Raw genomic sequence first — 25,471 nt, 5'->3', positions numbered from 1 at the left:
CAGATTTCCTGTGGATATGAAAAATGATTGTTCACTGCAGTGTAGAGGAGATGGATTGATTAAATGGTATTGGTACCCTAGCTCACTGGAAAAACTTGACCTGTACTTTGTACAGTAATGGAAACCTAAAAGATTAAGGTTTTGAGTGTAATATGTTAAAGCACAAGAAAGAGGTAGAATAATATTTCTATACCCTTGGTTTGAGTCAGACCTTGAGCATTACACATAACCCAGAAGCTGACATTAGGCTGTACAAAATTTATGAGGTGAGAGAACTAATGTTTGCCATATATGTAACAAAGGGCCATTCCCTGACTCAAAGCACCGGTACAAATTGGTAATGGCAACATCTGCAACTTAGGACCATGAGAAGCTAACTCAAGTAATGTATGTGCTTCAATTTTAAATAATAGAAGAATGATAATTCCGGTATAGGTGAGTGCATGGGAAGTAGGAAGTCCACTGTTCGTTATGCGTACATACTACGCGAATCCGTATTTCTCAGAAACAAAAGTGTACAAGCAGAGAAAAACATACAGTGGCCAAAAAAATCAATGGTGAACTATTAGAAACAACGCCTGAGTGCCCATCATGAAATTTCACGGTGTATTCATTCAGTAGAATCTATGCAGCTGTTAGGAAAATAGATGTAAATGCACATATAGACATGAAAGAGAGCTACGTGAAAACGACACCGAGAGGACCTTGCGCGGTACAGTACGAACTCGGCGTCGGAAACACGATGCGGCGCTGAAGGCACGTTTCTCCGTGCAGTGTCCCTTGCCTCCGTCCGCATCTTTTCAGCTGAGTAACTGGCCCTGCTCTACCGCGTGGCTCCGAAGGACCTGGCCAATCACATTCTTGCTGGAGTTGGAAAGGCAGTTGGCACTGCTCTCTCCTTTTCAACCTTTGGTAATGGGAATTTTGAATCCAGGGGTGCTGCACCACTGAGCTGCGCTTTCTTTTATTTTGAGGCAGTGCCTAAGTTGCTGAGGCTGGCCTGGAACTTGAGCTCCTCTGGCCTCAGCCTCCCGAGGTGTCACCGTACGTGGCTCTCTGTTGGTATCTCAGGAAGGCAAAACTGCACCAAGTTGATTAAAGAGCTAATCTGTTTTCATTTTCTATTTGAGAGTGGGGCAGCAGGTCAAAAAGGAGTGTCGTGGAGAGCTCAGGCGAGGAGTGGGTCGGGCTTACACGAGGAAAGGGCGGGGACAGCAGACCCCAGTGGGCCAGAGGTCCGGTCACTTTCTCCGTGAAGGGCAAAGCTCAGGGCACGTCCCAGGACTGCCAGCCCAGCCTGTGTCTGCACCTGGCCCTCCCGCTCGCTCCTGGCGTCCGGGGAGCGCGGACGGCCCGCCCCGGCGGCCTCCGGGAGACGTCTTCAGCAGCCTGGGCTCCGGGCTCCTCTGCATCTCGGTGGTTCACACCGGTCCTATCAAGAAGCCGTCCTCCAGCCCAGCCCGCCGGCACCGCAGCCGGTCCTCCCTCCTTCCCCAGCTCCCTCCCGCCGGCCTTCTCCCCCGCCCCCATTCCTGCCCCTCACGTCCCGGTCCCTGCGCCCACCGCGCCCCACCCGCTTGTCACGGGACCCGCGGAGGCCTCGGGGAGACGGGGGAGCGCCCTGCGGCCTCGGCTCCGCTCGGGTTCGCCCGGCCGCGCGCGGGCTTCTGGGAGGTGTAGTCCGGCCTTGTCCGCGCAGGCGCACCGCGGCCTGGAGGGCCTAGCGGGTGCGGTCATTGTCCTGGCACGTTTCGCAGGTGAGTCCACCCTCTACGCGGCCGCAGTCGATCCGGCCCCCGGAGGGGACAGACTTGGGGATAGGCCGTCTATGCGGGGAGAGGGATGAGTATGCAGGAGAGGGTGTGCACGCGGGTAGAGGGACGAATATTCAGGAGAGGGCGTGCACAAGGCGAGGAGCTGCTTGCGGGGAGAGGGCGTGCACGCGGCGAGGGGGCGTGTATGCGACGAGGGGGCGTGCACGCGGGGAGAGGGCGTGCACGCGGCGAGGGGCGTGTACGCGGCGAGGGAGGGTGCACGGGGCGGGGGGGGGGGGCGAGTGTAGGGACTGGGGAGGGAGTAGAGACAGGAGAGAGCGTGTTTGTTCAAGGTTCTGCAGTGTCTCAGTGCAGGTCTGCTTGGGGGACTGGGTGGCCCTGCCTTTGTGTGTGCGCCAAGGTCCTTCATACACAAACGCTTCATCAGAGTCCTTGTCTCTGTGTGAGGACGTTTCCGCTGGTACCCTCGGCCCGAGTCTCTGGTGTGATCTCTGTCCCTGGTGTCTCTGCGCTGCCCTCTGGGTGTCCACCTGTGTGTGGCTTTTCCTTCTGTGTCTGGGGGAGCGGGAGTGTCGCCTGAGTGTTTCTGGGTGTGAGTGCCTGTCTGGGTGGGTGCACACGTGCAGGTGCGTGTGCTCCTTCCACGGTGTGTGTGCCAGCCCGTGGGCGCCTGAGCCTGGGGCCTAGAGAGCCACTGCCTCCGGCCCACACTTCTCCTAGTCCGCCTCCCGGCCTCCCCCTACTGTCCCTGGCCTGGCGAGGATGGGCTGGAGGGGCGGGTCCTGGGCGTGCAGGGGGTGTGTGAAGGACCGGCGGGGCTGCAGCTTCTCCCTCTGCCTCCCAGGGGCGTGCCTGAAGGGCCGCTCGCTCTTTTCCCACAGGAGTCCTCTCTCCGGAGGGTGTCGAGCTGGTGTCGGTCTGGGCACTTTTCCAGGGCTCCTGAGATTGTCTTACACACGGGAAACCGAGGCTCCGACGTTAAGGGGGCCACCCAAGGCTGCGCCCAGGCATCCAGGTTCCAGGGCCCCCTTTCCCTTCCTGCTCAGCTGAGACAGGTTACAGGGTTTCCCTAAGGGAGGCTCCCTTGGAAACTGGAAATACCGGGAAGCTCAGGGGAAGAAGGGGAACGAGAAGCCGCTGAGTTTTCAGCTCGTGGAAGCCACACTGAGTGCCACCTCACCCGCTGCGCTCCTGGCCACGTTGCTTCTAGGGCTACTTTATGATTTCTGGGACTCTTTCTATTCATGGGCAGCTTGCGCCATTAAAAAAAAATCAAGTTATATTTTGTGATTTCGTGAATATACAGACAAGTGTAGTTCAGGTTGCCTTAGATTAACCTTTTTTTTCTTATGATTTTAAAATAAATCAGACTTTGCCCAGGCCCTGCAGGTATTATGGGGCCCTGCTGTGTGTGGACAGGTTAAGTAGACTGTGGTCACTGCCACAGTCCAGCCAAAGGAACCAGTGTGGTGACCTCAGTGCCAGGGTGAGTGCTAGAGATCATTGACCCAGAAGAGATACGGTTTAAAAATTAAATTCTGTTAAAAAATTCACGATGGGACTCTAAGCTTGCTGCACCCAGGGGCACAACTCAGAGGAGTAGAAAGAAAACAATAATTAGCAGCCCCCTCCCCATTTCCATTCCACACCTCAAGGTACCAGCCTTGCCCAGCACTTCTGGAAAACTGGGCACCACTTAGTAAAACCGTGAACACATGGACAGGAACACGACTGACTTCTGCTCTCCAGAAGTGACCTAAAGTGACCTGTTCTCCTTGTCAGAGGCCCCTCCATTTATGTGACCTGTTCCTTTGGTCACCGGGTTCATTGGTTTCCAGTCCCCCACCTGCTCCCAGCGGGGATGGAGCCCAGGCCTCACGTGATAGGCAGGGCTCCCCGCCCTCACTTCACTTCCAGTCTCTAGTTGCCCAGACTGGAGCTTGAGATCCTCCTGCCTCAGCCTCCCAGGAAGCTGGGATTACAGGCCTGTGCCTCTGAGTGCCCAGCTACTTTCTGCTTCCTGCTTGGCTTTCAGGACAGCGCCCTTCTAGGTGCACTACCTGTCCCCCTAGTCACTCATCAGGCTCGCACGCTCTCGTGCGCGCGCTCGCTCTCTCTCTCTCTCTGCGCTTTACCTCTGAGGCACACCCCAGCCCTTTTTAAAGATGGACACGATATCTTTTCTTTATTCATCTTTATGTGGTGCTGAGGATGGAGCCTGTGCCTCACGTGTGTGAGGCAAGCGCTTTGCCGCTGAGCTATAACCCCGGCCCCTCCTTTTTAATTTTTTGAGACAGGGTCTCACTAAGTTTCTGAGGCTGTCCTCACACTTGCTATCTTCCCGCGTCGCCTCCTAAGGACCTGAGATTAAGGTGTGTGCCGCTGGCCCGGCACGTCCAGGGTTTCTGTCGGTTGAGGTGGTTCTACATTTTGTTTTGCTCCTGGCTCTGGGAGCAGTGCTGCAGTGAACTTGCTGTATTCCGTGTGTGACTTCTCATAGCTGTGGCAGATCCCAGGATTGTGTCCTGCCCACTCACTTCTAGAAGGAGGGTGAGGACCCCCACCCCTTCAGCAGCCTGTGGGGAGTCCCACTTCCTGGTCCCTTGCCCCGTAAGACGTGGCTTTGTTCTGGAGTCAGCGCTGTATTTGGGCATCTCCTATGTGACAGATGTCCTAGATTTCTGAGATGCCATCCAAAACTGCTAATCCTGTGCTCCGCCAGGGACTTCTGTCTGGGGGGAAGACAGGTGACCCTCTAAAGGCGGCACTGATGGTGTAATGAAGTGTGCTGAGGCAAGACCCGAGTGGGCTGCAGCTGAAGGGCTCAGGGCCTGGAGCGCCTTCTCCAGGTGACCTCTGAGCTGACCCGAGGCTCTGGGTGGGAAGAGAACCCTGCAGAGGCAGAGGCCATTCCTACACCCCGGGGGAATGCCTGTTCTCGGCTCTGCCCTTGCCATGACAAGGCCTGGCTTGGTGCTGTGGCTGCTTTTGTCTCGGGTTCTTGCCCTGGAAGCTGGTTTACAAGTGCTGAGGCTGGACTGGGAGGCTCTTCTGAGCAGAGCACTTGCCTGGTCCAACCCCAGTACCCCGACAGGGTAGATGCTGGTTCTAGCCCCCAAGTGGCACCATTCAGGCTCCAGGCTGGGCAGGAGTCTGTGCTGAGTAATGACATTTTGCTGAGCTCCCAGTAATTTTGGAGTTTTGACAGATGGCAGTTGCTGAAGGTCCATCGTGGAGGGGGCCTGGGCTTTCCCAGGTGATCTCCAGGTTGTAGATGTTCAGGGCAGCCCGGCTGTGCTGGGCCTGCAGTGTTGCCCTGACCTGTGCCAGCTGTCCTGGGCCTGCAGTGTTGCCCTGACCTGTGCCAGCTGTCCTGGGCCTGCAGTGTTGCCCTGACCTGAGCCAGCTGTCCTGGGCCTTGGTGTTTCCCTGACCTGAGCCAGCTGTCCTGGGCCTGCAGTGTTGCCCTGACCTGAGCCAGCTGTCCTGGGCCTGCAGTGTTGCCCTGACCTGAGCCAGCTGTCCTGGGCCTGCAGTGTTGCCCTGACCTGAGCCAGCTGTCCTGGGCCTGCAGTGTTGCCCTGACCTGAGCCAGCTGTCCTGGGCCTGCAGTGTTGCCCTGACCTGAGCCAGCTGTCCTGGGCCTGCAGTGTTGCCCTGACCTGAGCCAGCTGTCCTGGGCCTGCAGTGTTGCCCTGACCTGTGCCAGCTGTCCTGGGCCTGCAGTGTTGCCCTGACCTGAGCCAGCTGTCCTGGGCCTGTGGGTGTTGCCCTGACCTGAGCCAGCTGTCCTGGGCCTGCAGTGTTGCCCTGACCTGAGCCAGCTGTCCTGGGCCTGCAGTGTTGCCCTGACCTGAGCCAGCTGTCCTGGGCCTGCAGTGTTGCCCTGACCTGAGCCAGCTGTCCTGGGCCTGCAGTGTTGCCCTGACCTGAGCCAGCTGTCCTGGGCCTGTGGGTGTTTCCCTGACCTGTGCCAGCTGTCCTGGGCCTTGGTGTTGCCCTGACCTGAGCCAGCTGTCCTGGGCCTGCAGTGTTGCCCTGACCTGTGCCAGCTGTCCTGGGCCTGCAGTGTTGCCCTGACCTGAGCCAGCTGTCCTGGGCCTGTGGGTGTTGCCCTGACCTGAGCCAGCTGTCCTATTTCTTCAGCTTCATTTAAATCAGTCCCTGATTCTTCTTCCTACATCAGCAGTTTTCAGTGCCCCCTGGACTGGTGTGAGCAGAAGCTGAGTGTGGCTGTGAACAGGGAGGTGCAGACCAAATGGCCGGCCAGGTGACTGACTAGGTGGAAAGTCCTGCCTGGGGTCGGGGTCGGGGCTGGGGCCTGGGCCCTGCTTGCCTTTTGTCCTAAGGGAGCTCAGGAGGTGAGGTGATGACCCAGGCTGTGGCCACCAGCTCTTTCTCAGCATGTGGAACCCGCCTCTGAGGGCCCTGGACAGCCACATGAGGTCTGCCCTTGGGAACAAACATGGCTCTCGCCCATAGTAAGGACAGAAGCATAAGGTCTGGGAGCACCCAAGGGGCTGGGGCTGGGCAGGGCAGCCGGAGGCACTGGGAGGAGCCAGGGGTCCTGCTCCCCCGAAGGCTGTGTGTGGTAGAGCAGCCCTGTGACGTGCATCCGGGAGGCCATGGGCTACTGTTAAGCCAGTGGACCCCGACGTACTCCACCCACTCCAGTCCCGGCTCCCATCTGGGGCAGAGGCTTGGCTCTCTTGGCCTCAGTTCCCCCATGTGAAGTGGGTGGGTAGTAGTGCCCACTTCTGGGCAGACAGGGCTTCCAGGAGATCATGTGTGGAGTGCCTTGCATGCAGTAAGCCCCCTCAACACGGGCCCTGTGTGTGTCCTCCTGTGTGTCCTTGTGAGGGCCAGGCCTGACCTCTCACCTGGTCTGTCCCCCACATCCACAGCTCTGTTGGTCCCTCAGGACCCTCCTCTTCCCCTGATGATCGTGTCCCGGTGGAGAGATGGCTGCTCAGCTGCCGACTGACGTACCGCTGGTGAGTCACGTCACCCCTGCCTCCTTTCAGAAGTCTCGGGCCCAGGGCACAGGGCTCTTGCTTCCCCATGAGCCTCCACCCACACAGACCCCTCCAGGGCCCCCGTCCCCAGCTGTCTCCTGGGGGCTGTGTGTGCCTTGGTAAGGAGGGCATGCCCTTGTCTGGCACCCTCCAGGGCTGGGGGCCAGCCATGCAGGACAGGGCAGTGCCGAAGTGGGCCCCGGGTGAGGGGTGACTTAAACACATTATGCTGAATAACACGGGCCTGGTGAGGTGCTGCTGGGCGTGTGGCCTTTAGAAGTGGACACGCAGCACTAAATGTCCATTGTGGGCATCCACCTGTGCTGTGACAGGACACACACCTATGGAAGCAGGCACACCCCATCTAGGAGGTGGGGGGACCTCCAGTGAGAGGGAGGAGAATATGGGGGCCCACGTAGGGTCTTCAGTCCCAGCCACGATGCTTTATCTTTAGCTGGGGGGGGGCTGTTGGATTTTTTCCCCATAAACTTACTTTTAGACCAGAAATAGTTTGTAATAAAAGTAGGTGGCATATAAGTACTCGGCCCAGAGCACTGGGCGTCAGGACGCGGGTGCTAAGGCCGCACGGTCCACGCACAGGCCTCTGTCTGGGAGGAGCCCGTGGGCGCTGGAGTTGAGTTGAGATCTTCCTTCTGGGGGAGCGCTGTTGTAAAGGGCGAGCGAGTGTTGGCTCTGCTGCTTCAACCTCGAGGGTGGTTTTGATCCAATTTTATGCCGCGAGGATTCCCCGGCCTTTGAACCTGTGCTGACATGTCTTGTTTGCCGCAGCACCCGTGTGCGCCTGTGCGCCTGGCCCTCCTCTTTCCCATAGTGCAAGGGTGTGCTCTAGTTGTGTGCAGCAGTGGGGCTCGTTGTTACATACTCACACACGCACACAGTGTGACATGGAGTCTGCCAGCAGCATCCCCAGGGCTTCCCCGTCCGCCTCTCCTCCCTCCCCCAGCTCCTTTTCTCTGCTCTGCTGATCACCCTTCATTTTTCGTAAGATCCTCCCCACTTTCTTTTCCGTTTTCCTCTCTAGCTGACAGGTATGAGAGAACACACGTGACCTTTGACCTGGGTTTATTTCACTCAACATGATGGTCTCTAGTTTCATCCATTTTTCCTGCCAATGACATGATTTCGTTCTTCTTTATGGCTGAGTAAAACTCCATTGTGTGTCGGGGCTGGGGTGGTGGCTCAGTGGTAGAGCGCTTGTCTCGCATGCGTGAGGCCCTGGGTTCGATCCTCAGCACCACATAAGAATAAATAAATAAAAATAAACATATTGTGTCTCTCTACAACTAAAAAAGAAGAAAACTCCATTGTGTATAAATCCCACATTTTCTTTATCCATTCACCTGTTGATGGACACCTAGGCTGGTTCCATATTTTGGCTGCTGTGGATTGTGCTGCAGAAACATGGGTGTGCGTGTTTGCTGTAGTAAGAGTGGTGTAGCTGGCCATGGTGGTGGTGGCTCCACGTCCCGTCTTTTGAGGAGCCTCCATACTGATTTCCATAGTCGTCGTGCTGATTTATAACCCAGCTTTGTAAACGTGTTCCTTTTTCTCCACGCCCTCTGCAGCATTTACCACTGCTTCTACTCTTGGTGCCTGCCATTCCAACTGGAGTCAGGTGAGATTTCATTGTAGTGTTGATTTGTGTTTTCTTAATTGATAATGATGTTGAACTTTATATTTATATATATTTATTTGTTGGCCTTTTGTATTTCTTCTTTTGATAAGTGTTGGTTTAGTTCATCTGCCTATTTTTTCTGGTGTTGAGTTTTTTGAGTTTTTATAATTCTGGATATTAACCCTCCATCAGAAGAGGAGCTAGTAAAGATTTTCTTCCGTTCTGTAGGTCTTTCTTCGAACTCTTAATTGTTTCCTTTGTTGTGCAGAAGTTTCTAAATTTGATGCCATTCCATTTATTAACTCTTGGCATTATTTCCTGAGCTTTGAGTCCTATGGAGAAAGTCATTGCCTGTTGGAGTGTTGACCCTATTTTTTTTTTCCAAAAATTTCATGGTTTCTGGTCTAATTTCTAGGTCTTCAATCCATTTCGAGTTGATTTTTGTGCAGGCTGGGTGATAAGACTTTCATCTCATTCTTTCACCTATGGGCAGCCACTCTTCCCAGCACCATTTGTTGAAATGTGTGTTTCTGGCATCTTCATCAAGGATCAGATGGCTGTGTCTGTCTCGGGGTCTTCTGTCTGTTCCTCTGGTGTGTGCATCTGTTTTTATACCACTATGATGCAGCTTTTGTCACTGTAGCTCTGTCAGGATGACTCTAGTATCACTGGGTTTTTGTTTGTTTGTTTATAATTGCTTTATTCTGGATCTTTCATTCTTCCAAATTAATTTTCTAGTTCTCTGAAGAATGTTGTTGGTACTTTGATGGGATTGCATTGATCTGTGTGTTGCTCTTGGTACTATGGCCATTTTAACGATATTAATCCTGCCTGTCCATGAACATGGGAGGGCTTTCTCCATCTTCAAAGTCTTCTAAAGATTTCATTCCTCAGTCTTCTATAATTTTCATTGTAGAGGTCTTCCACCTCCTTAGGTAGATTGATTCCTAGCTATTTTTTTTTTTTGAGACTATTGTGAATGGAATTGTTTTCCTGATTTCTTTATCACAGACTCATTACTAGTGTATTTATTATTGGTGATTCTATTGATTTTGCAACCAGCTACTTGGCTGAATTTGTTTATTAGCTCCAGCAGTCTTCTGGTAGAGTTTTTTTTTAGGTCTTCTGAGTATAGGATCATCTTGTCTGCAGTGATAGTTTGACTTATTCCTTCCCTATTTTTACCCTTTTTATTTCCTTCTCTTGCCTAATTGCTCTGGCTAGCATTTCTTTTTTTTTTTTACTATTTATTTATTTATTTATTGTTGGTTGTTCAAAACATGACAAAGCTCTTGACATATCATATTTCATACATTTGATTCAAGTGGGTTATGAACTCCCATTTTTACCCCGTATACAGATTGCAGAATCATATCGGTTACACATCCACGTTTTTACATATTGCCATACTAGTGACTGTTGTATTCTGCTATCTTTCCTATCCTCTACTATCCCCCTCCCCTCCCCTTCCATCTTCTCTCTCTACCCCATCTACTGTAATTCATTTCTCGCCCTTGTTTTTTTTCCCTTTCCCCTCACTTCCTCTTATATGTAATTTTGTATAACAATGAGGGTCTCCTTCCATTTCCATGCAATTTCTCTCTCCCTTTCCTTCCTACCTCTCATCCCTGTTTAGTGTTAATCTTTTTCTCATGCTCTTCCTCCCTGCTCTGTTCTTAGTTGCTCTCCTTATATCAAAGAAGACATTTGGCATTTGTTTTTTAGGGATTGGCTAGCTTCACTTAGCATAATCTGCTCTAATGCCATCCATTTCCCTGCAAATGCCATGATTTTGTCATTTTTTAGTGCTGAGTAGTACTCCATTGTGTATAAATGCCACATTTTTTTTAATCTATTCATCTTTTGAAGGGCATCTGGGTTGGTTCCACAGTCTAGCTATTGTGAATTGTGCTGCTATGAACATCAATGTGGCAGTATCCCTGTAGTACGCTCTTTTAAGGTCTTTAGGAAATAGTCCGAGAAGGGTAATAGCTGAATCAAATGGTGGTTCCATTCCCAGCTTTCCCAGGAATCTCCATACTGCTTTCCAGATTGGCCGTACCAATTTGCAGCCCCACCAGCAATGTACAAGTGTACACTTTTCCCCTCATCCTCGCCAGCACTTGTTGTTGTTTGACTTCATAATGGCTGCCAATCTTACTGGAGTAAGATGGTATCTTAGGGTGGTTTTGATTTGCATTTCTCTGACTGCTAGAGATGGTGAGCATTTTTTTCGTGTATTTGTTGATTAATTGTATATCCTCCTCTGAGAAGTGTCTGTTCAGGTCCTTGGCCCATTTGTTGATTGGGTTGTTTGTTTTCTTATTGTCTAATTTTTTGAGTTCTTTGTATACTCTGGATATTAGGGCTCTATCTGAAGTGTGAGGAGTAAAGATTTGTTCCTGGGATGTAGGCTCCCTATGTACCTCACTTATTGTTTCTCTTGCTGAGAAAAAACTTTTTAGTTTGAGTAAGTCCCATTTGTTGATTCTTGTTTTTAACTCTTGTGCTATGGGTGTCCTATTAAGGAATTTGGAGCCCGACCCCACAATATGTAGATTGGAGCCAACTTTTTCTTCTATCAGACGCAGAGTCTCTGTTTTGATATCAAGCTCCTTGATCCATTTTGAGTTAACTTTTGTGCATGGCGAGAGAAAGGGATTCAGTTTCATTTTATTGCATATGGATTTCCAGTTTTCCCAGCACCATTTGTTGAAGATGCTATCCTTTCTCCATTGCATGCTTTTAGCACCTTTATCAAATATAAGATAGTTGTAATTTTGTGGATTGGTTTCTGTGTCCTCTATTCTGTACCATTGGTCCACCCGCCTGTTTTGGTACCAGTACCATGCTGTTTTTGTTACTATTGCTCTGTAGTATAGTTTGAAGTCTGGTATCGCTATACCGCCTGATTCACCTTTCCTGCTTAGAATTGCTTTTGCTATTCTGGGTCTTTTATTTTTCCATATGAATTTCATGATGGCTTTATCTATTTCTACAAGAAATGCCTTTGGGATTTTGATTGGCATTGCATTAAACCTATAGAGAACTTTTGGTAATGTCGCCATTTTGATGATGTTAGTTCTGCCTATCCATGAACAGGGAATATTTTTCCATCTTCTAAGATCTTTCTGGCTAGTATTTCTAATGCTATGTGGAACAGGAATGGTGAGTAGACGGTTTGTCTTGTTCCAGGTTCTAAAGGGGATACTTTTAAGTTTTTACTCATTCACTATGATGTTGGCCTTTATGATGTTGAGATAGGTTCCTTTTATGCCTCGTTTTTTTAGTTTTTTTTTTTTTATCATGAATGAGTACTGAATTTTGTCAGAGGCTTTCACTGCATCTGTTGAGATGATTAAGTGATTTTTATCCTGCTATTTATGTGATGAATCACGTTTACTTACTTGCATTTTTTTGAAATATGTTTTTAGTTGTAGATGGACACAATATCTTTATTTTATTTATTTTTATGTGGTGTTGAGAATAGAACCCAAGGCCTCACATGTGCAAGGCGAGTGTTCGACCACTGAGCCCCGGCCCCAGCCCTTGATTTGCATAGTAAGCCACCCTGTATCCCTGGGAAAAGTCCACCTTGGTCATGATGCACGTCTTCTTCATAAGTTGTTGAACACAATTTGCCAAGTTTTATTAAGGATTTTTTTGGATCTAATTTCATCGGGGATTTTTGATCTGTAGTCTTCTTTCCTTGATATGTCCTATCTGGTTTGGTATTTGGCTTCGTAGAATGAATTCTAAGTGTCCCATCCCTCTCTATTTCATGGAATAATTTGAGGAGCACTGGCGTTTATCTCTTCTTTAAAGGACTGATAGAATTCAGCTGAGAATCCATCTGCTCCTGGGCTTTTCTTTGTCAGAAGACTTTTTATTATTGCTTCTATCTCGTTTCTAGCTATCGGTCTATATGGTTTCCATGTTCTCTTGATTCAATTTTGGCAGGTCATATGTGTCTAGAAGTGTATCTGTTTTTTTCTAGGTTTTCCAATTTACTGAAGTATACACTTTCAAAATAGTTCTTAATTATCCTATGATGTCTGCGGTGATTTCTCCTTTTCACCTCTAATTTCCTTAGTTTGGGGTCTTCTCTTTTGTACAGTGTGGCTAAGGGCTTCTCAATTTTATCTTTTCAAGAATCAACTTTTTGTTTCATTGATTCTTGGTATTTTTTAATTCTCAATTTCATTGATTTCAGCTCTGATCTATTTTCTTCCTTATACTGGTCTTGGAATTGGTTTTTCTCTTGTTTTTCAAGGGCCTTGAGAGGCATCATCAGATTGTGGATTTCGGGTCTCTGAGTTCCCAGGTAGGGTTTCTCGTAGCTGTAGACTTTGCTCTTAGAGCTGTCCCTCATAGTGACACAGAGTCGTGTCGCCGTTCTCATTTCATTCTAAGAATTCCCACATTTCTCCTGTGATTTCTCCTATCACCCGTTCATGATCCAGAAGAGTGTTGTCCAGTCTCCGATGCTTACATAGTGTCTATGGGGTTTTGGTGTTGATTCATAATCAGATGCAAGGGATCGTCTCAGTTTTCTGTGTGTTTGCTAAGAGTTGCTTCATGGACTGAAACATGGTTTATTTTGGAGAAGGTTCCATGAGCTGCTGAGAAGAAAGTGTATGAGCTTCTGTTGGATGGAATGTTCTATAGAGTCTGTCATCGCCGTCTGAGACTCCAGTGAGTCTTAACTGAGTTAGATAGGTCTGGGTGAACTGTCTACTCGTGGGAGGGGTGTGTTGAGATCACCCAGTATTATTGTATGTTGGGTCTGTCTGAGTCTTCGATTTGAATATTATCTATTTTATGTACTTAGGTGCACCAGTGTTTGGGGCATAAATATCTACTATTGTCATGTCTTCTGGTGGTGTTGATCCCTTTACCACTGTCAAGTGACCTTCTGTGTGTCTTCTGGTTTGGGTGTGAAGTCTGCTTTGTGAGATACCAGAGTAGCTGCTCCTGCCCACTTGGGGGCTGCTTTTGCATGGGATGTAAACTTGTGCCTTTCGTCTTCAGCCTGTGAGTCCTGTGCCTGGAAGGTGCATCTCTTCAGTCCACACAGAGTGGGTCTGGTTTTTGATCCATTCTGCCAGCCTGTGTCTTTGGATTGGACAGTTGAGACCACTTACACTTAATATTATCATAGAGAGGTGTTTTTTTTTTTTTAAACTAATTGTTGCTATTTTGTTTTATTTCCAGTGTTTCATTTGGTCCCATTTCTCATTTGCCAGACGGTGCACTCCCAGGGTGGGGCGGCTGCAGCGTTCTGTGGGTGCACCTCTGGTGGGTGGGCTTAGGGCAGATCAGGCCTCAGGGCTTGCTGGGTGGTGACTGCTCTAGAGAGACGAGGTCAGGACACCCTAGGGCCTGGCACTTGCCCCCCACTGCACTGCCCACAAACACAGCCTTCCCCAGGCTCCGTCCTGAGTGTGTCCATGCTGGCCGTTCAGATTCCTGACCCTCTTCGGCTTGTCACATGAGCAGCCAGACTCGAAGGAGAAGCGGGTGGGCTGCCCGAGTGTCTCTGACATGGGTCCCCTGGGTGCCGTCTTCTCTGTGCCTGTTTCATGCACATCCTGCTAGCCATACCCTGGCCCCACGGCACGCCTGCGGGGCCAGCATGGTGGAGTTTGCTGTGACCTCGGCTCCACAGCAGCCCTCTGCAGCCGGTCAGGAAACACACTGCACTTTTCACGCTTGGCCTCTGCCTCAACAAGTTCAGGCTGCTTTTCCGGAGGTCACCCTCCGTGGTGATGGGCGCTGCTGCCCCTGCAGCAGCCACTTGGCCCCCGGGCCTTCTTTCCTCTCTTTGTTTAGTGCACCTGAATTTCCGAGTCCCTGGGAGGCTCTCTGTGCTGAGTGTCGGGGACTCCCTCTCTGAGCTCCCTGTTGAGAAGCAGCACTGCACAGGATCCTGAGCCAGGGAGCAGCTGGGAGTGCTGCCCTCCTACAGCCGCCCTCCGAGTCCTCTGGCTGTTTCCCAATCATGCACATGAACAGATCATGGAAGGAAGTTGCCAGAGGTAAGGAGATACATGATCACTAGTAAATACAGGATCATAGGGTAGAAAACCCATAAGAAAACGCGTAGGAGATGAGATTCACCCGGAAGACCTCCCGCAGAGGAGCACTCCACAGTGTTCAGGTCGGTCTCTTTCTCCCGGGACACTCACGTTGTTTTGCAAAAAACGACGACCCTGGCTAAGCAGTCTTGTATTCTGCTTTTTAATCAAAGACTCCATCCTGGTGTTTCTCCACGTTGTTTAAAACTCCTCTGTGACATCTGTGGGTGACGACATGGGTCTCTGCGTGGTGTCCCTGGTTCCTCATGGTTCACGTGCTGGTCTCCCACGTTCTGGTCACCACTGTGGTCGAGGGACACAGGCGGGTCCACTCTTCCCGGGTCTTAGATGATGTCTTAGGAGCGTCTCCTGAGAAGGAGCTGTGGCCGAGCAGGCCTGTCGGTGTAGCTGTCCAGGTGTGTTGGGGCAGGTGAGTCCCAGAGGGCTCCCGCTGGCTGGCCACTGTCCATGTGTGACCGGTGCTAGATGCAGAAGACACGTGGACAAAGGGATAGATGGATTTAAGAGATAGTGGTGCCCCTGGAGCATGATAGGTGACATATGGTAACACCGGACCTCTTTCCAAGTGGCAGTGTTTGAATTATTGCTGGGCTTAATTCTTAGAAAATGTTTATTAGCCATTTCTTTTATTTTTTTTTATTTATTTATTTTTTTACTTTTAATTTTTAAAAATCCAACTTTTAGGGGGCTGGGGATGTGGCTCAAGCGGTAGCGCGCTTGCCTGGCGTGCGTGCGGCCCGGGTTCGATCCTCAGCACCACGTACAAACAAAGATGTTGTGTCTGCCGAAAACTAAAAAATAAATATTAAAAAAAAAATCCAACTTTTAAATACTTTGTATTTTAAAATTTAAAAAACCGCTATCTATTTGGCCCTTCCTGTAGGAGGTGGGTGGGGTCTTGTGCTCCCTGGCCTGCGGGAACCTCGTGTCCTAGACGGGAGAAGTGTGTGTGTGCTCACAAGAGCGTGTAATGCATAGACAGGTGGCGGCTGCTCCTCCAGGTTCGCTTTTTCTCGCTCACTTAATTTGTTCGTTTCACTTTATTTCTGGTTGCAAAAGCTTTTTGTGTCGGAGGTCGCGTCCATGCTGGCCTGCAGGGCCTCCGTGGTGCTCAGCCTGTGCAAGGCCTCGCCGCCCGCAGGTCAGCAGCAGCGGCATCTTGTCCTGCCTGCTGCTTGTCCCCTGAGCACTCCGCATGGCTGCTGGCTCCGTCCGCAGCTCGTTCTGCTGTAGGAGCGTGTGCATGGACTCACTCCTGAGCCCGGCTTGCTGCGTCTTCACCGAGGGCTTGCCCTCACCTGCCGCCAAGTGCGTCCTTCGCCGGTTCTGGTAAACTCACCGTTGTGGCACCATCGCCACTATCGATTTTAGATCATTTATCACCTCCAAAAGACCGTGTGGTCTTTAGCCCTCGCTCCTGTTCTGCCCGTAAACCCGGCCCGTGGCAACCTCGGTTCACCCTTTGTCTCGATAGACTGCGTCTCAGATCCATGAAGTCATGCAATAGGAGCTCTTCTGTGACTTTTTTTTTCACTTAGCCAAATACTGGCAGGGTGTGTCCCTGAGGACACGTGCGCTCCCTTCAGCGCAGCTGTGATACTCCAGTGCACACCCATGTCCGCCCACGCGGCCTGTCTCCCCCTGTTGGCTTTATGGACCAGTTGACCCAGAACTGAAACTCCAGCACTGGACACTACCTCCCGGCCCCCACCCCCGCCCGAGCCCGGCGGCCCTCGTCCTCCCTCTCAGTGGAATTCTGCAGTTCTGGTGCTTTGGTGGCCGGCAGATCTGACGTGGTACGTTGTCCTCGAGGCCCACCGTGCTGCAGCAGGGCTCGGGTCTTCCTCTGTAAGGCCGCCTGGGTTCCTCCTGGGCGGATCTGGCTGTGCTCCCGCGGGATGCTGCCACCTCTGGGCTTGCGAGCAGAGCTGTGAGAGCACAGTTGCAGGCACAGGGTGTCCCCTGAGGTCCAGAGTCAGGTCCCGGCAAGGAGGGGAAGGGGCTGGCTGGGCTGAGGAGGGGAGAGCGCCGAGGCAGAGGAGCAGCAGGCTCAGGGCAGCAGGTGAGGTGCAGGGCAGGCGGGCAGGGTTGGGGTCCCGTCGGGATGGGGACGTTGTGCCTGGACACTCCCAAGTTTTCCCATCCGCCCTCTCGCTGGTTCCCGAGAGGCATTAGGATCCGGGCTCGGGATCCAGCCCTGGATTTCCATGCCTGGTGTCCACTAGCTGCCGTGTGACCAGAGGAGGGGCTGTTTTAGTCAGCTTTTTGCTGCTGCGACCAAAAGACCTGAGAAAAACAGTCAGAGGAGGAAGAGTTTATTTGGGGGCTCACAATTTCAGAGTCTTTTAGTCCATAGATGGCCACCTGTGTTCCCTGGGCCTGAGGTGAGGCAGAACATCAGGGCAGAGTGTGTGTGCGGGAGGGCATCTGAGGGCGCGGCACCAAGAAGCAGAGAGAGCTCTCCTCTCCACGACAAGATAAATGCCCCAAGGCACAGCCCCCAGGACACCTCCTCCAGCCACAGCCCGGCCACCTCCAGTTACATGCTGACCCCGCCAGGGGACTGATGCCCGGTCAGGCGGGCAGCTCACGACCCAGCCTCTCCCCCTACACTGCTCGCGGGGGCGCCTCACATCTGAACCGCGCAGGGTCTGCCCCTCTGTGCCGGCCGCCCCCTGCACCTGCCAGCTCCCTGCAGCACCTGCTCCTGGCAGGGCCCAGCGTGCCGTGGGGAACCAGGAGTGCTGGGGCAGGCAGGAAGGGGCTGGGAGAGGTCACGGAGAGGTGACAGGCCGCCGTGGCTGTCTAGGGGCCTGCCTGAATTAGTGAGTGGGTCAGCGTGGGAAGTGCTGTGTCCATCTACCGGGCGGCTGCACAGGGCCATCAGGAGCTGTCCTCCCACCCCGGAGACTGACGCCCTGGCAAGTTGCCCACAGGACTCCACCCTTCTGAAGGCGGGGGAGGGGTCTGCCCTGGCACTCACTGTCCCTGTGGCTGGGTGGCATGCGTGTGGCACACGGCTGCCATCTTGGCTGGGTTCTGCATCATGGCCGGCCAGGGCTGCTGCTGCAGGATGACCTCGTCGTGACTGATCACTTCCCCAGCCACCCTGGGTCTCAGTCCGGTCAGGGCCCTGGGGAGTCAGGACGTGCCCTTACAAATGTTTGGGGCACAGCCCTTGATCTGACCCATGGCACCGCCCAGAAGGGCTGGCACCGAGCAGCTGGGAGGAAGTAAGGGCCACTGCTCTGTGACCCTTCTGCCACCGTCTGCTGCTCCGCTGTGGTGTGGTCTCATGGTTCCAGCCTGTGCTTCAAGGACTGCTCCCCACCCCAGCCGCTTGACCACCTGCTAGGGCCCAGCTCGGCTCCATGGACCCTCTTCGAGAAGCCCCCCAGCTCTCCAAACTGTGCGCAGCCTCACCCTAAAGCCACCCTTATGAGGTGCTTCAGAGCTCTGCTCAGCCCCCTGTGGCCGCATCTCCAGACCCTGGTCACCCGCCTGCCCGGGAGGCACCTGTCCCTCCTCCCTGTCTGCCCCTGGCTTCACAGACATCCCTAAATCCTGCCGGTGTTTCCCGCCACACCTCCAGAGCTCTGTGAGGAGGGCCTGGCGGTGAGTGGTGCGGGTCTGTCTGCAGGAGTCAGTGACATTCAGGGACCTGACTGTGGACTTCACCCAGGAGGAGTGGCAGCAGCTGGAGCCTGCCCAGAAGGACCTGCACAGGGATGTCACGCTGCAGAACTACAGGACCCTGGTCTCTCTGGGTCAGGGTGGTACTGTGGCGTCCCCAGCAGCCCATAACAGGACCACAAAGTCTCAGGAAAAGGATCCTGCCAGGAAGGGTGTGGGGCCGCTAGAAGGTGCAGCTGAGGAGCTGGCACAGAGGGTACGTTCCTGGTCCTGTCATGGCTTGAGGCTCAAAGTCAGGTTGGTAGGTGACATGAGGATGATTTCTTCACATGTATAACCAAGGGGTCATGATCCATCAACGACCCCTGGGAACAAAGGGCAGAAAGACTAAGTGAGCGGTAGGTGATCAGACCACACTGACAGGAGCTGGCAGTTCACAGACACACAAGGTGACACACAGGTCACAGCCTGAAGTTGCAAAACGCTTTCCTGATAGAAGTTTACAAATTGAGAGATCATCCTTTTGGAATACACTAAGATCAATGAGAAAGACGTCTGCCTCACGAGGGTTTGGGGCCAGAGACCCACTTCAGGAGTGCAGTCTGGCAAGTCTCTTGGAGGACAGTTGGTATCAGTAAGTCACATTTTTAACAGTCCACTTTTAAGGTCTGTCCTTCAGGCCCCTTCCATAAGTGGGGGAAGTGTGTGGGAAAAAACCAAAGGACAAGACCCAGTCGTCGGCCACACGGCACAGTCTGGGCACTGCCCTGTGGAGGGAGCCCACCCGCACCTGGAGTGCTCCTGTCTCCTTCGTGGATGGTTTTGGGCTACGACTGGCCTGCGATTCACAGCACATACGTGCAGTGCACAGTGCCACCAGGGCCATGACAGGACAGCGTGTCCACCACCACCCTTGTTGCCCTTGGAGATCACTCCTGCCTCCCGGCCCTCTCCTGTGGCCGGGGTTTGGTCCCTGTAGTGTCTCCGCGTGTCCTTGATTCTGTGCACACACAGCCACAGGGCGTGCACCTTCGTGTCCGGTTCCCTGACCTGGTGGTGGTGCTCATGATGCTCCCAAGTGGCCGTGTGTCTCAGCAGTCCGTTTCTCCTCCTCGCCGTGCATCATGCCACCGTGTGGGCACCTGCGGTTTGTCTACCCAGCCACTTGTTGAGTATTCGGACTGTTTCCAGTTCAGTCTGTCATGCACAAAGCCCCAGAGAGCATGCGTGTCCAGGGCCTGGGCTCAGGTCCAGGTCCACCAGCCTTGCCCTTTTCCGGCCTGGCTTTCCACACAGATGGGTGGCCTCATCGCCCTGGCCCTCATCTGGAGTCGACAGTCTTCCTTGTGTCCCGTGCCTTGTGTGTCATCTCTGTCAGGCCTCAAGCCTGGGGCATGCTCCCTTTCAAATCAGTTAGGTCATGGCGGAGTTTTGAGAGTTCCCGTTCCTGGTGCGAGTCTCTGAGCAGGTGTGCTGGGCAGACATCTCCCCCCCTTCTGGGGGCTCTCTTTTCCCTTTCTTGATGGTGTCATTTGAAACACAGTTTCTCATTTCCATGATGGTTTTGGGGTAGACTGGCCTACCATCTAATTTCCGATTTCCATAATTTCTAGTCCCGTTTATCTGTTTTGTTGTATCTGTGCTTTTGGTGGCAGAGTGTTGCAGGGGGTCAACTCCTATATTCTTCTCAAGTTCTGTTTTAGCTCTTCCTTAGGTCTGGGATCCGCTGGGGATTCATTTTTATGAGTGGTGTAGGAAAGGGCCCAAATTGTTCCTTTGTGTGGGCACCTGGTGCCCAGCGTTTGTTGAAGAGCAGAGAGGTCTTTAACTTGGTGAACTCCAGTGTATCAACGTTTTTTCTTTTATGGATAGTATTTTTGGTGTCAAATCTAAGATATCTTTTCCCAAGGCCCCGAAGGCTTCATTCTGAGTTTTCTTTTGTAATTTGTAGAGCATGGGCAGGGGATAGAAAGGGACAAGAAATGGGTGTGGTGGGGCCCACCTGTACCCCTGGGGACCCAAGGGCAGCCCTGCTCCTGGGCAGCAGGGGCAGGAGAACCACAAGTTCAGGCCAGCCTGGGCATCTCAGTGAACCCATCTCAATGTAAAACATAAAAGGGACTGGGGATGTGGCTCTGTGGTAGAGCACCCCTGGGTTCAATCCCCAGGACCCCCCCCCCCACACACACACATGAAGGATGGGCAGTTCATGTGGGGGGCAGGCCTGGGGAGTCCACGGGCCACTGGCAGGCCCCAACTCCATTGCCAGTGTGCTGGGTCTGATCTGGTGTCCCCAGGATGGAGGTGCGTGAAGAGGAGGCCGCGGTGGGAGGGTGGGGAGCCTGTGGGTCGCTCTTTGGGTGAGAACCTGTGGTGGCTGCAGGAGCTCTGGCCCCACTGGCGCCAGTTGTGCATGCAGTGGCACTTACACCGGTGGTGGGAGGAAAGGGGAGCAGCAAGGACGACTGCTAAGTCTCTAAGAATATACTTAAAAATTGTGATAAAATATACATAAAACTTACAAGTTTGATCATTTTTAAGTGTGGTTTAATATCATTAGGTTCGTTCACTCTGTAGTGCAGACATCGCCACCATCCACCTGGAGAACTGTCTGGTCTTGGGACCTGATACCCGCAGCTGCTCCCACCCCGGCGACGCTGTGGCCGCAGCCTCCTGCCAGGCGCCTCCTGCGGGCGACACCTGCAGCCGCTGCCTTCCATGCCCCACGTCTGACTGAGGCTCCTGCAGGGGTCGTTTTCTTATTAGGCTCACAGGAGAGAAGGAGCGTCAGACGCTCAGAGGGGACGTGGGGGTGGGGGCGCCCCCAGGGCGTGCGGAGACCACGGGTGGAACGCAGGAGTGGGCCTGCACCCTGCAGGGTGAGGGTGGCACCCCGAGCACCCCACTTCGCCGCCAACGCTGCCAATTTCTCCCTTTGCCTGACACCCAGAAGCCGGTGGCCGGTCAGACAGGAGGCAGGTGAGGGAGCAGAGTCACCAGCACGCGTCACCTGTGGACACTTTAGTGCGAGCGAGTGCTGAGGCTCGGGCGCACTGGGCGAGGGTGGAGCCAGCGCGCAGCCTCGGCTGCCCTCCTCCCCGGCGTCTTGCCAATCGCGTCCAAGCCTCTGTGCGACTCCGGAGCTCACAGCCGCCCTTCTCCCTCCCAGAAGGGGCGTTTTTTGCCCCCTCGGTCCTTCAGCCACACGCACCCGCACCCTGCTTCCCCGCTCGCTCGCTCTCCCAGATCCCAGCGCGTGATTTCTCGCCCGGCCCTGCCTTGCCAGCGTCTTGGGCTCCGTTGCCCAGTCCCGCTGTGGATGTTCCTCACGCAGCATCGCTGACTGCTTCTGTTTTTGTCGTTTTGTTTTGTTTTTCCAGACTGGGGGACTAGACCTGAAATGAAGGAGTTGGATGCTAAGGACGACACTGTAGAGGGCAAGGCACCTGCCAGGGCAGCCTTGGGAGGGCCTGAGAGGACCTGCGCCTGGGCAGGAGCGTCCACGCGGGGCAGCTGGGGTATGGGGTCTCGCGGGCAGCGGCGGCCCACTGACCAGGGCAGCAGCCTGGCAGAGGGCTTTGTCTCTGAGGGCCGTGAGTTGAAGGCCTCTACCACGCAGAGCGGCACCCCTGACCCACTACCGCTGGAGGTGCCCGCGGAGCAGGGGGCCTGCCTGTTTGGGGTGCGTGGGGAGCGCCCCAGCGGTTCAGACCCTGGCCAGCGCCTGGCATCCTACGACTGCCGGGAGTGCGGCAAGGCCTTCGGTCGGAGTTCGTCCCTCGTAAAGCACCTGCGCATCCACACGGGCGAGAAGCCCTTCCGCTGTGACGTGTGCGCAAAGCCCTTCATTGAGCGCTCGTCCCTCACCATCCACCGGCGCGTGCACACGGGGGAGAAGCCCTACACGTGCGGGGACTGCGGCAAGGCCTTCAGCCAGCGCATGAACCTCGTAGTGCACCAGCGCACGCACACGGGCGAGAAGCCCTACGCGTGTCGTGTGTGCGGCAAGGCCTTCCGCAAGACCTCGTCCCTCACGCAGCATGAGCGCATCCACACGGGCGAGAAGCCCTACGCGTGCGGGGACTGCGGCAAGGCCTTCAGCCAGAACATGCACCTGATTGTGCACCAGCGCACGCACACGGGCGAGAAGCCATACGTGTGTCCCTTGTGTGGCAAGGCCTTCAGCCAGAATATGCATCTGACAGAGCACCGGCGCACGCACACGGGAGAGAAGCCGTACGCGTGCAAAGATTGTGGCAAGGCCTTCAACAAGAGCTCCTCGCTTACCTTGCATCAGAGGAACCACACTGGCGAGAAGCCGTACGTGTGCAACGAGTGCGGCAAGGCCTTCAGCCAGAGCTCCTACCTCATCCAGCACCAGAGGTTCCACATCGGAGTGAAGCCCTTCGAGTGCGCGCAGTGCGGCAAGGCCTTCAGCAAGAACTCGGCGCTCGCGCAGCACCAGCGCATCCACACGGGCGAGAAGCCCTACGAGTGCTACGTCTGCAAGAAGCACTTCACCGGGCGCTCGTCGCTTGTCGTGCACCAGATCGTGCACACCGGCGAGCGTCCCTACAAGTGCAGTGACTGCGGCAAGGCCTTCAGCCAGAGCGCGTACCTGATAGAGCACCAGCGCATCCACACGGGCGAGAAGCCCTACCGCTGCGCGCAGTGCGGGAAGTCCTTCATCAAGAACTCCTCGCTGACGGTGCACCTGCGCATCCACACCGGCGAGAAGCCCTACCGCTGCGCCGAGTGTGGGAAGACCTTCAGCCGCAACACGAACCTGACCCGGCACCTGCGAATCCACACCTGAGCTCAGCGGTGGACACCAGGTGGGTGGACTGCACCGTGCAGGTCAGTGGGGCAGTTCTGTCTTTGGAGCACATGATGACTGACCCCAGGAGGCCCAGGAATGTGGGCATCCTTGGAAGGCTTTTTGCTCCAACAGGCCCTCCTAGGAAGGTAAGCAAGTCCCTGGATACCTGGTGTATTTGGGGACTTTGTAAGGTTTCTGAGGTCCAGTTAGTAATGGAACTTAGGCCTGGGGCCTAGTCCTATGTGTGAATACCACAGGAGCTTGGGCAAATGGCAGTGTCTCGGGGCTACATGTCAGCAGGACTAAGGGGCAGGTGGGAGGAGGGTGAAGACTGGGCTCTTACTCCCTTTGTCATGTGCGCCCTGAATCCAGATATCAGTTTGTCCCATCTCAGTTTTCTCCATGGGTTAATGGTCCTTCCCACTCGCAGTCCGTCCTGTCCTGCTGGGTCCCAGTTCTTGGTAAGGGAGGAAAGGTCCCCATGCCGTAGTTAGCAAATAACAATACCTGCTTTGAATGCCAAAGTTAGAGTCGTCTGTTAGGATTTTTAAAAATAAAGCTTTTGATTAAGGGAGACTAGGTCATTTTAAGTGATCTTTTAAGTGTAAGAGATAGGATGCCAGTCCTGTGTCAAAGTCGACTTCGGAGACGGAGGGGAGAGTGGGAGGGAGGGAACCAAGGCTGCGCCAGGTTCAGGTCCCTGTGGGGTTCAGTGAGGCATGCACTCCAGCAGACTGTTCCTGCAGTTATTTTAGCAGCTAGGCTTGAAGGTAAGTGCAGAGCCCATTCCTGCTGCCACAGGAAGAGCCCTCCGCTGGGTAGCCATGTGCAGTGGCACAGCACTGCCTACAACAGTCCTGGAGCTGGGAGGGCCAAGGTGCCCGCAGGTTTGGTGCCTGAAGAGGCCCATTCTTTATAGACTGCCCCTGTGTGTCTTCCCTGTGCTCCTTGGGCCTCTTACAGGGGCTCTGCCCCTAGGACCCCTCCTCCCAGAGGCCACCTCTTCATGTGGTCCCACCATGAATGTGAGGGACACCGACACGCAGGTTTGCCGGACCTTGTACTGCACCTCCTGGCTGACTGGCAGCTCTGCCTGCACCTGGGGGGCCCACCACCCCACAGGCTTTCTCTGGGGCCTTTAGGCCACCTTTTAATACTGACATTGATAGAACTGGTTCTGAACGCCCTGGAATTTCTGATGATTCCCACTTTTTGATACTGGTGTATATGAAGAATAAACAAGTCATTTAAAGGTCACTTTGGTATCACAAGTACACTTTGTAAGGCGAGTGGGGGAAAGTGCCCTCCTGGCACGTATAAGCAAGCTGGACCGTTTTCCAGCTGGAAGCTGGTCGAGTGTCGGGTGGGCTTGGTCCAGGCACTCGGTGGTGGAGCCCTTGCTGTCTGAATCTCTGGCTCTCCTTCATGAGTTGGCATCCCCCATGACTTCCTGTGGGACCTTGCCGTTCGCAGCAGCCCCTCGGCCGCATCCTGATGGAGAGAGAAGACTTCTTCCAGTCTTTGGGGGAAGAAATCCTAAGCTTCCTTCTGTTGGGTTCACGCATGAACTGACCTCTGCACAGAGGTGGCGTGTGCTGGTCAGAGCAGATCTGGGCCCTTTCCGCACTCCCAAATAGCTCTAGTGAAGGATGGTATCAATGCCACTGTCTACCCTTGATGTGGGTGTCCGGGTCAGTCCCTCCACATCACAGTAGGGGAGACGAGTGGCAGTGTGGAGAATATGACCTGGTCATCTGCCTGGGTCAGCAAGACTCCTCCCGCTGATTGCCTCATGAGCGTGTTTCTCACTGCACATGTCTCTTGGAGGCCATCGCCATGTCTGTTCCCTGTGTGTTAACCAGGAGGTGGGGCAGGGGCCGCAGGGGCGCCTGCGTGTCCTGGTGGCTGACATTGCACCCACACTTCTGCTGCAGAGCAGGACGCCCAGCCCTTCGCAGAGGTGGGAGAGAATGGGGATACTGACATGTTGCTGTCCCACAGTGGCACGTGCCCAAGACATTGTGGGGCCAAAAGGCAAAGTGTGGTGGGATAGAGCCCAGGGGAAGTGGCTCCTCGCCAGCCTCATAACCCCACCATGTCCCGTGTAACTCCTGGGCTTTGGATTCCTCGGCTTGAAAATGAGAACATAGTGGCACCCCCAGGTCACAGAGCACCGCTCACTATACCCTGCGGCTTGGGGCTCTCCGTCTCCCCTGATTGGCTCTCCTGTTTCTGCCACACACCTCCTGGGAGGCTGAAGGCGCAGGGCAGTGGCAGCTCTGCTCCACGGGCCATTCAGGACACAGGTTCTTCCCGTCTTACTGAGTGACTATCCCCCAGGGACGTCATGGGTATAGGTTCCTGTGGGAACTGAGCTGCTGCTATACCCAGGGTCCAGCCATCACGCGGCCGCGTGGTCATGACCCTGAAGGAAAAAATCCACCAACTGCAGGAGGCCCGTCCTTAGTGCTGATGGGCATCTTGATCTTGGAGAC

At 53.8% G+C, this 25,471-nt stretch overlaps 1 protein-coding gene across 12 annotated transcripts; it reads left to right on the top strand.

Annotated features, from left to right (window-relative positions):
* Positions 1-1,579: 1,579 nt before the first annotated feature.
* Znf71 (zinc finger protein 71) lies at positions 1,580-24,233 on the top strand. 12 transcript variants are annotated; one of them, XM_071605148.1, is made up of 5 exons: positions 1,580-1,757; positions 2,657-2,790; positions 5,962-6,045; positions 6,680-6,769; positions 21,538-24,233. In XM_071605148.1, exon 5 carries the CDS (start codon positions 21,558-21,560, stop codon positions 22,971-22,973), a length of 1,416 nt encoding a protein of 471 aa, XP_071461249.1. In that variant the 5' UTR covers positions 1,580-1,757; positions 2,657-2,790; positions 5,962-6,045; positions 6,680-6,769; positions 21,538-21,557; the 3' UTR covers positions 22,974-24,233. The 12 variants fall into 12 exon arrangements, 11 of the variants coding, with proteins under 11 accessions (XP_071461249.1, XP_071461248.1, XP_071461251.1 ...); XM_071605147.1 differs by having other exon boundaries at positions 2,657-2,830; positions 5,965-6,045; XM_071605154.1 differs by lacking the exon at positions 2,657-2,790 and adding an exon at positions 8,377-8,426 and having other exon boundaries at positions 1,705-1,757; positions 5,965-6,045.
* Positions 24,234-25,471: the final 1,238 nt, after the last annotated feature.

This window comes from Marmota flaviventris, chromosome 18 (assembly GCF_047511675.1).
Source record: "Marmota flaviventris isolate mMarFla1 chromosome 18, mMarFla1.hap1, whole genome shotgun sequence".
NCBI lineage: Eukaryota > Metazoa > Chordata > Mammalia > Rodentia > Sciuridae > Marmota > Marmota flaviventris.
Note: the sequence above shows the minus strand (reverse complement) of the source record. Positions and strands in the feature narration are given on the sequence as shown.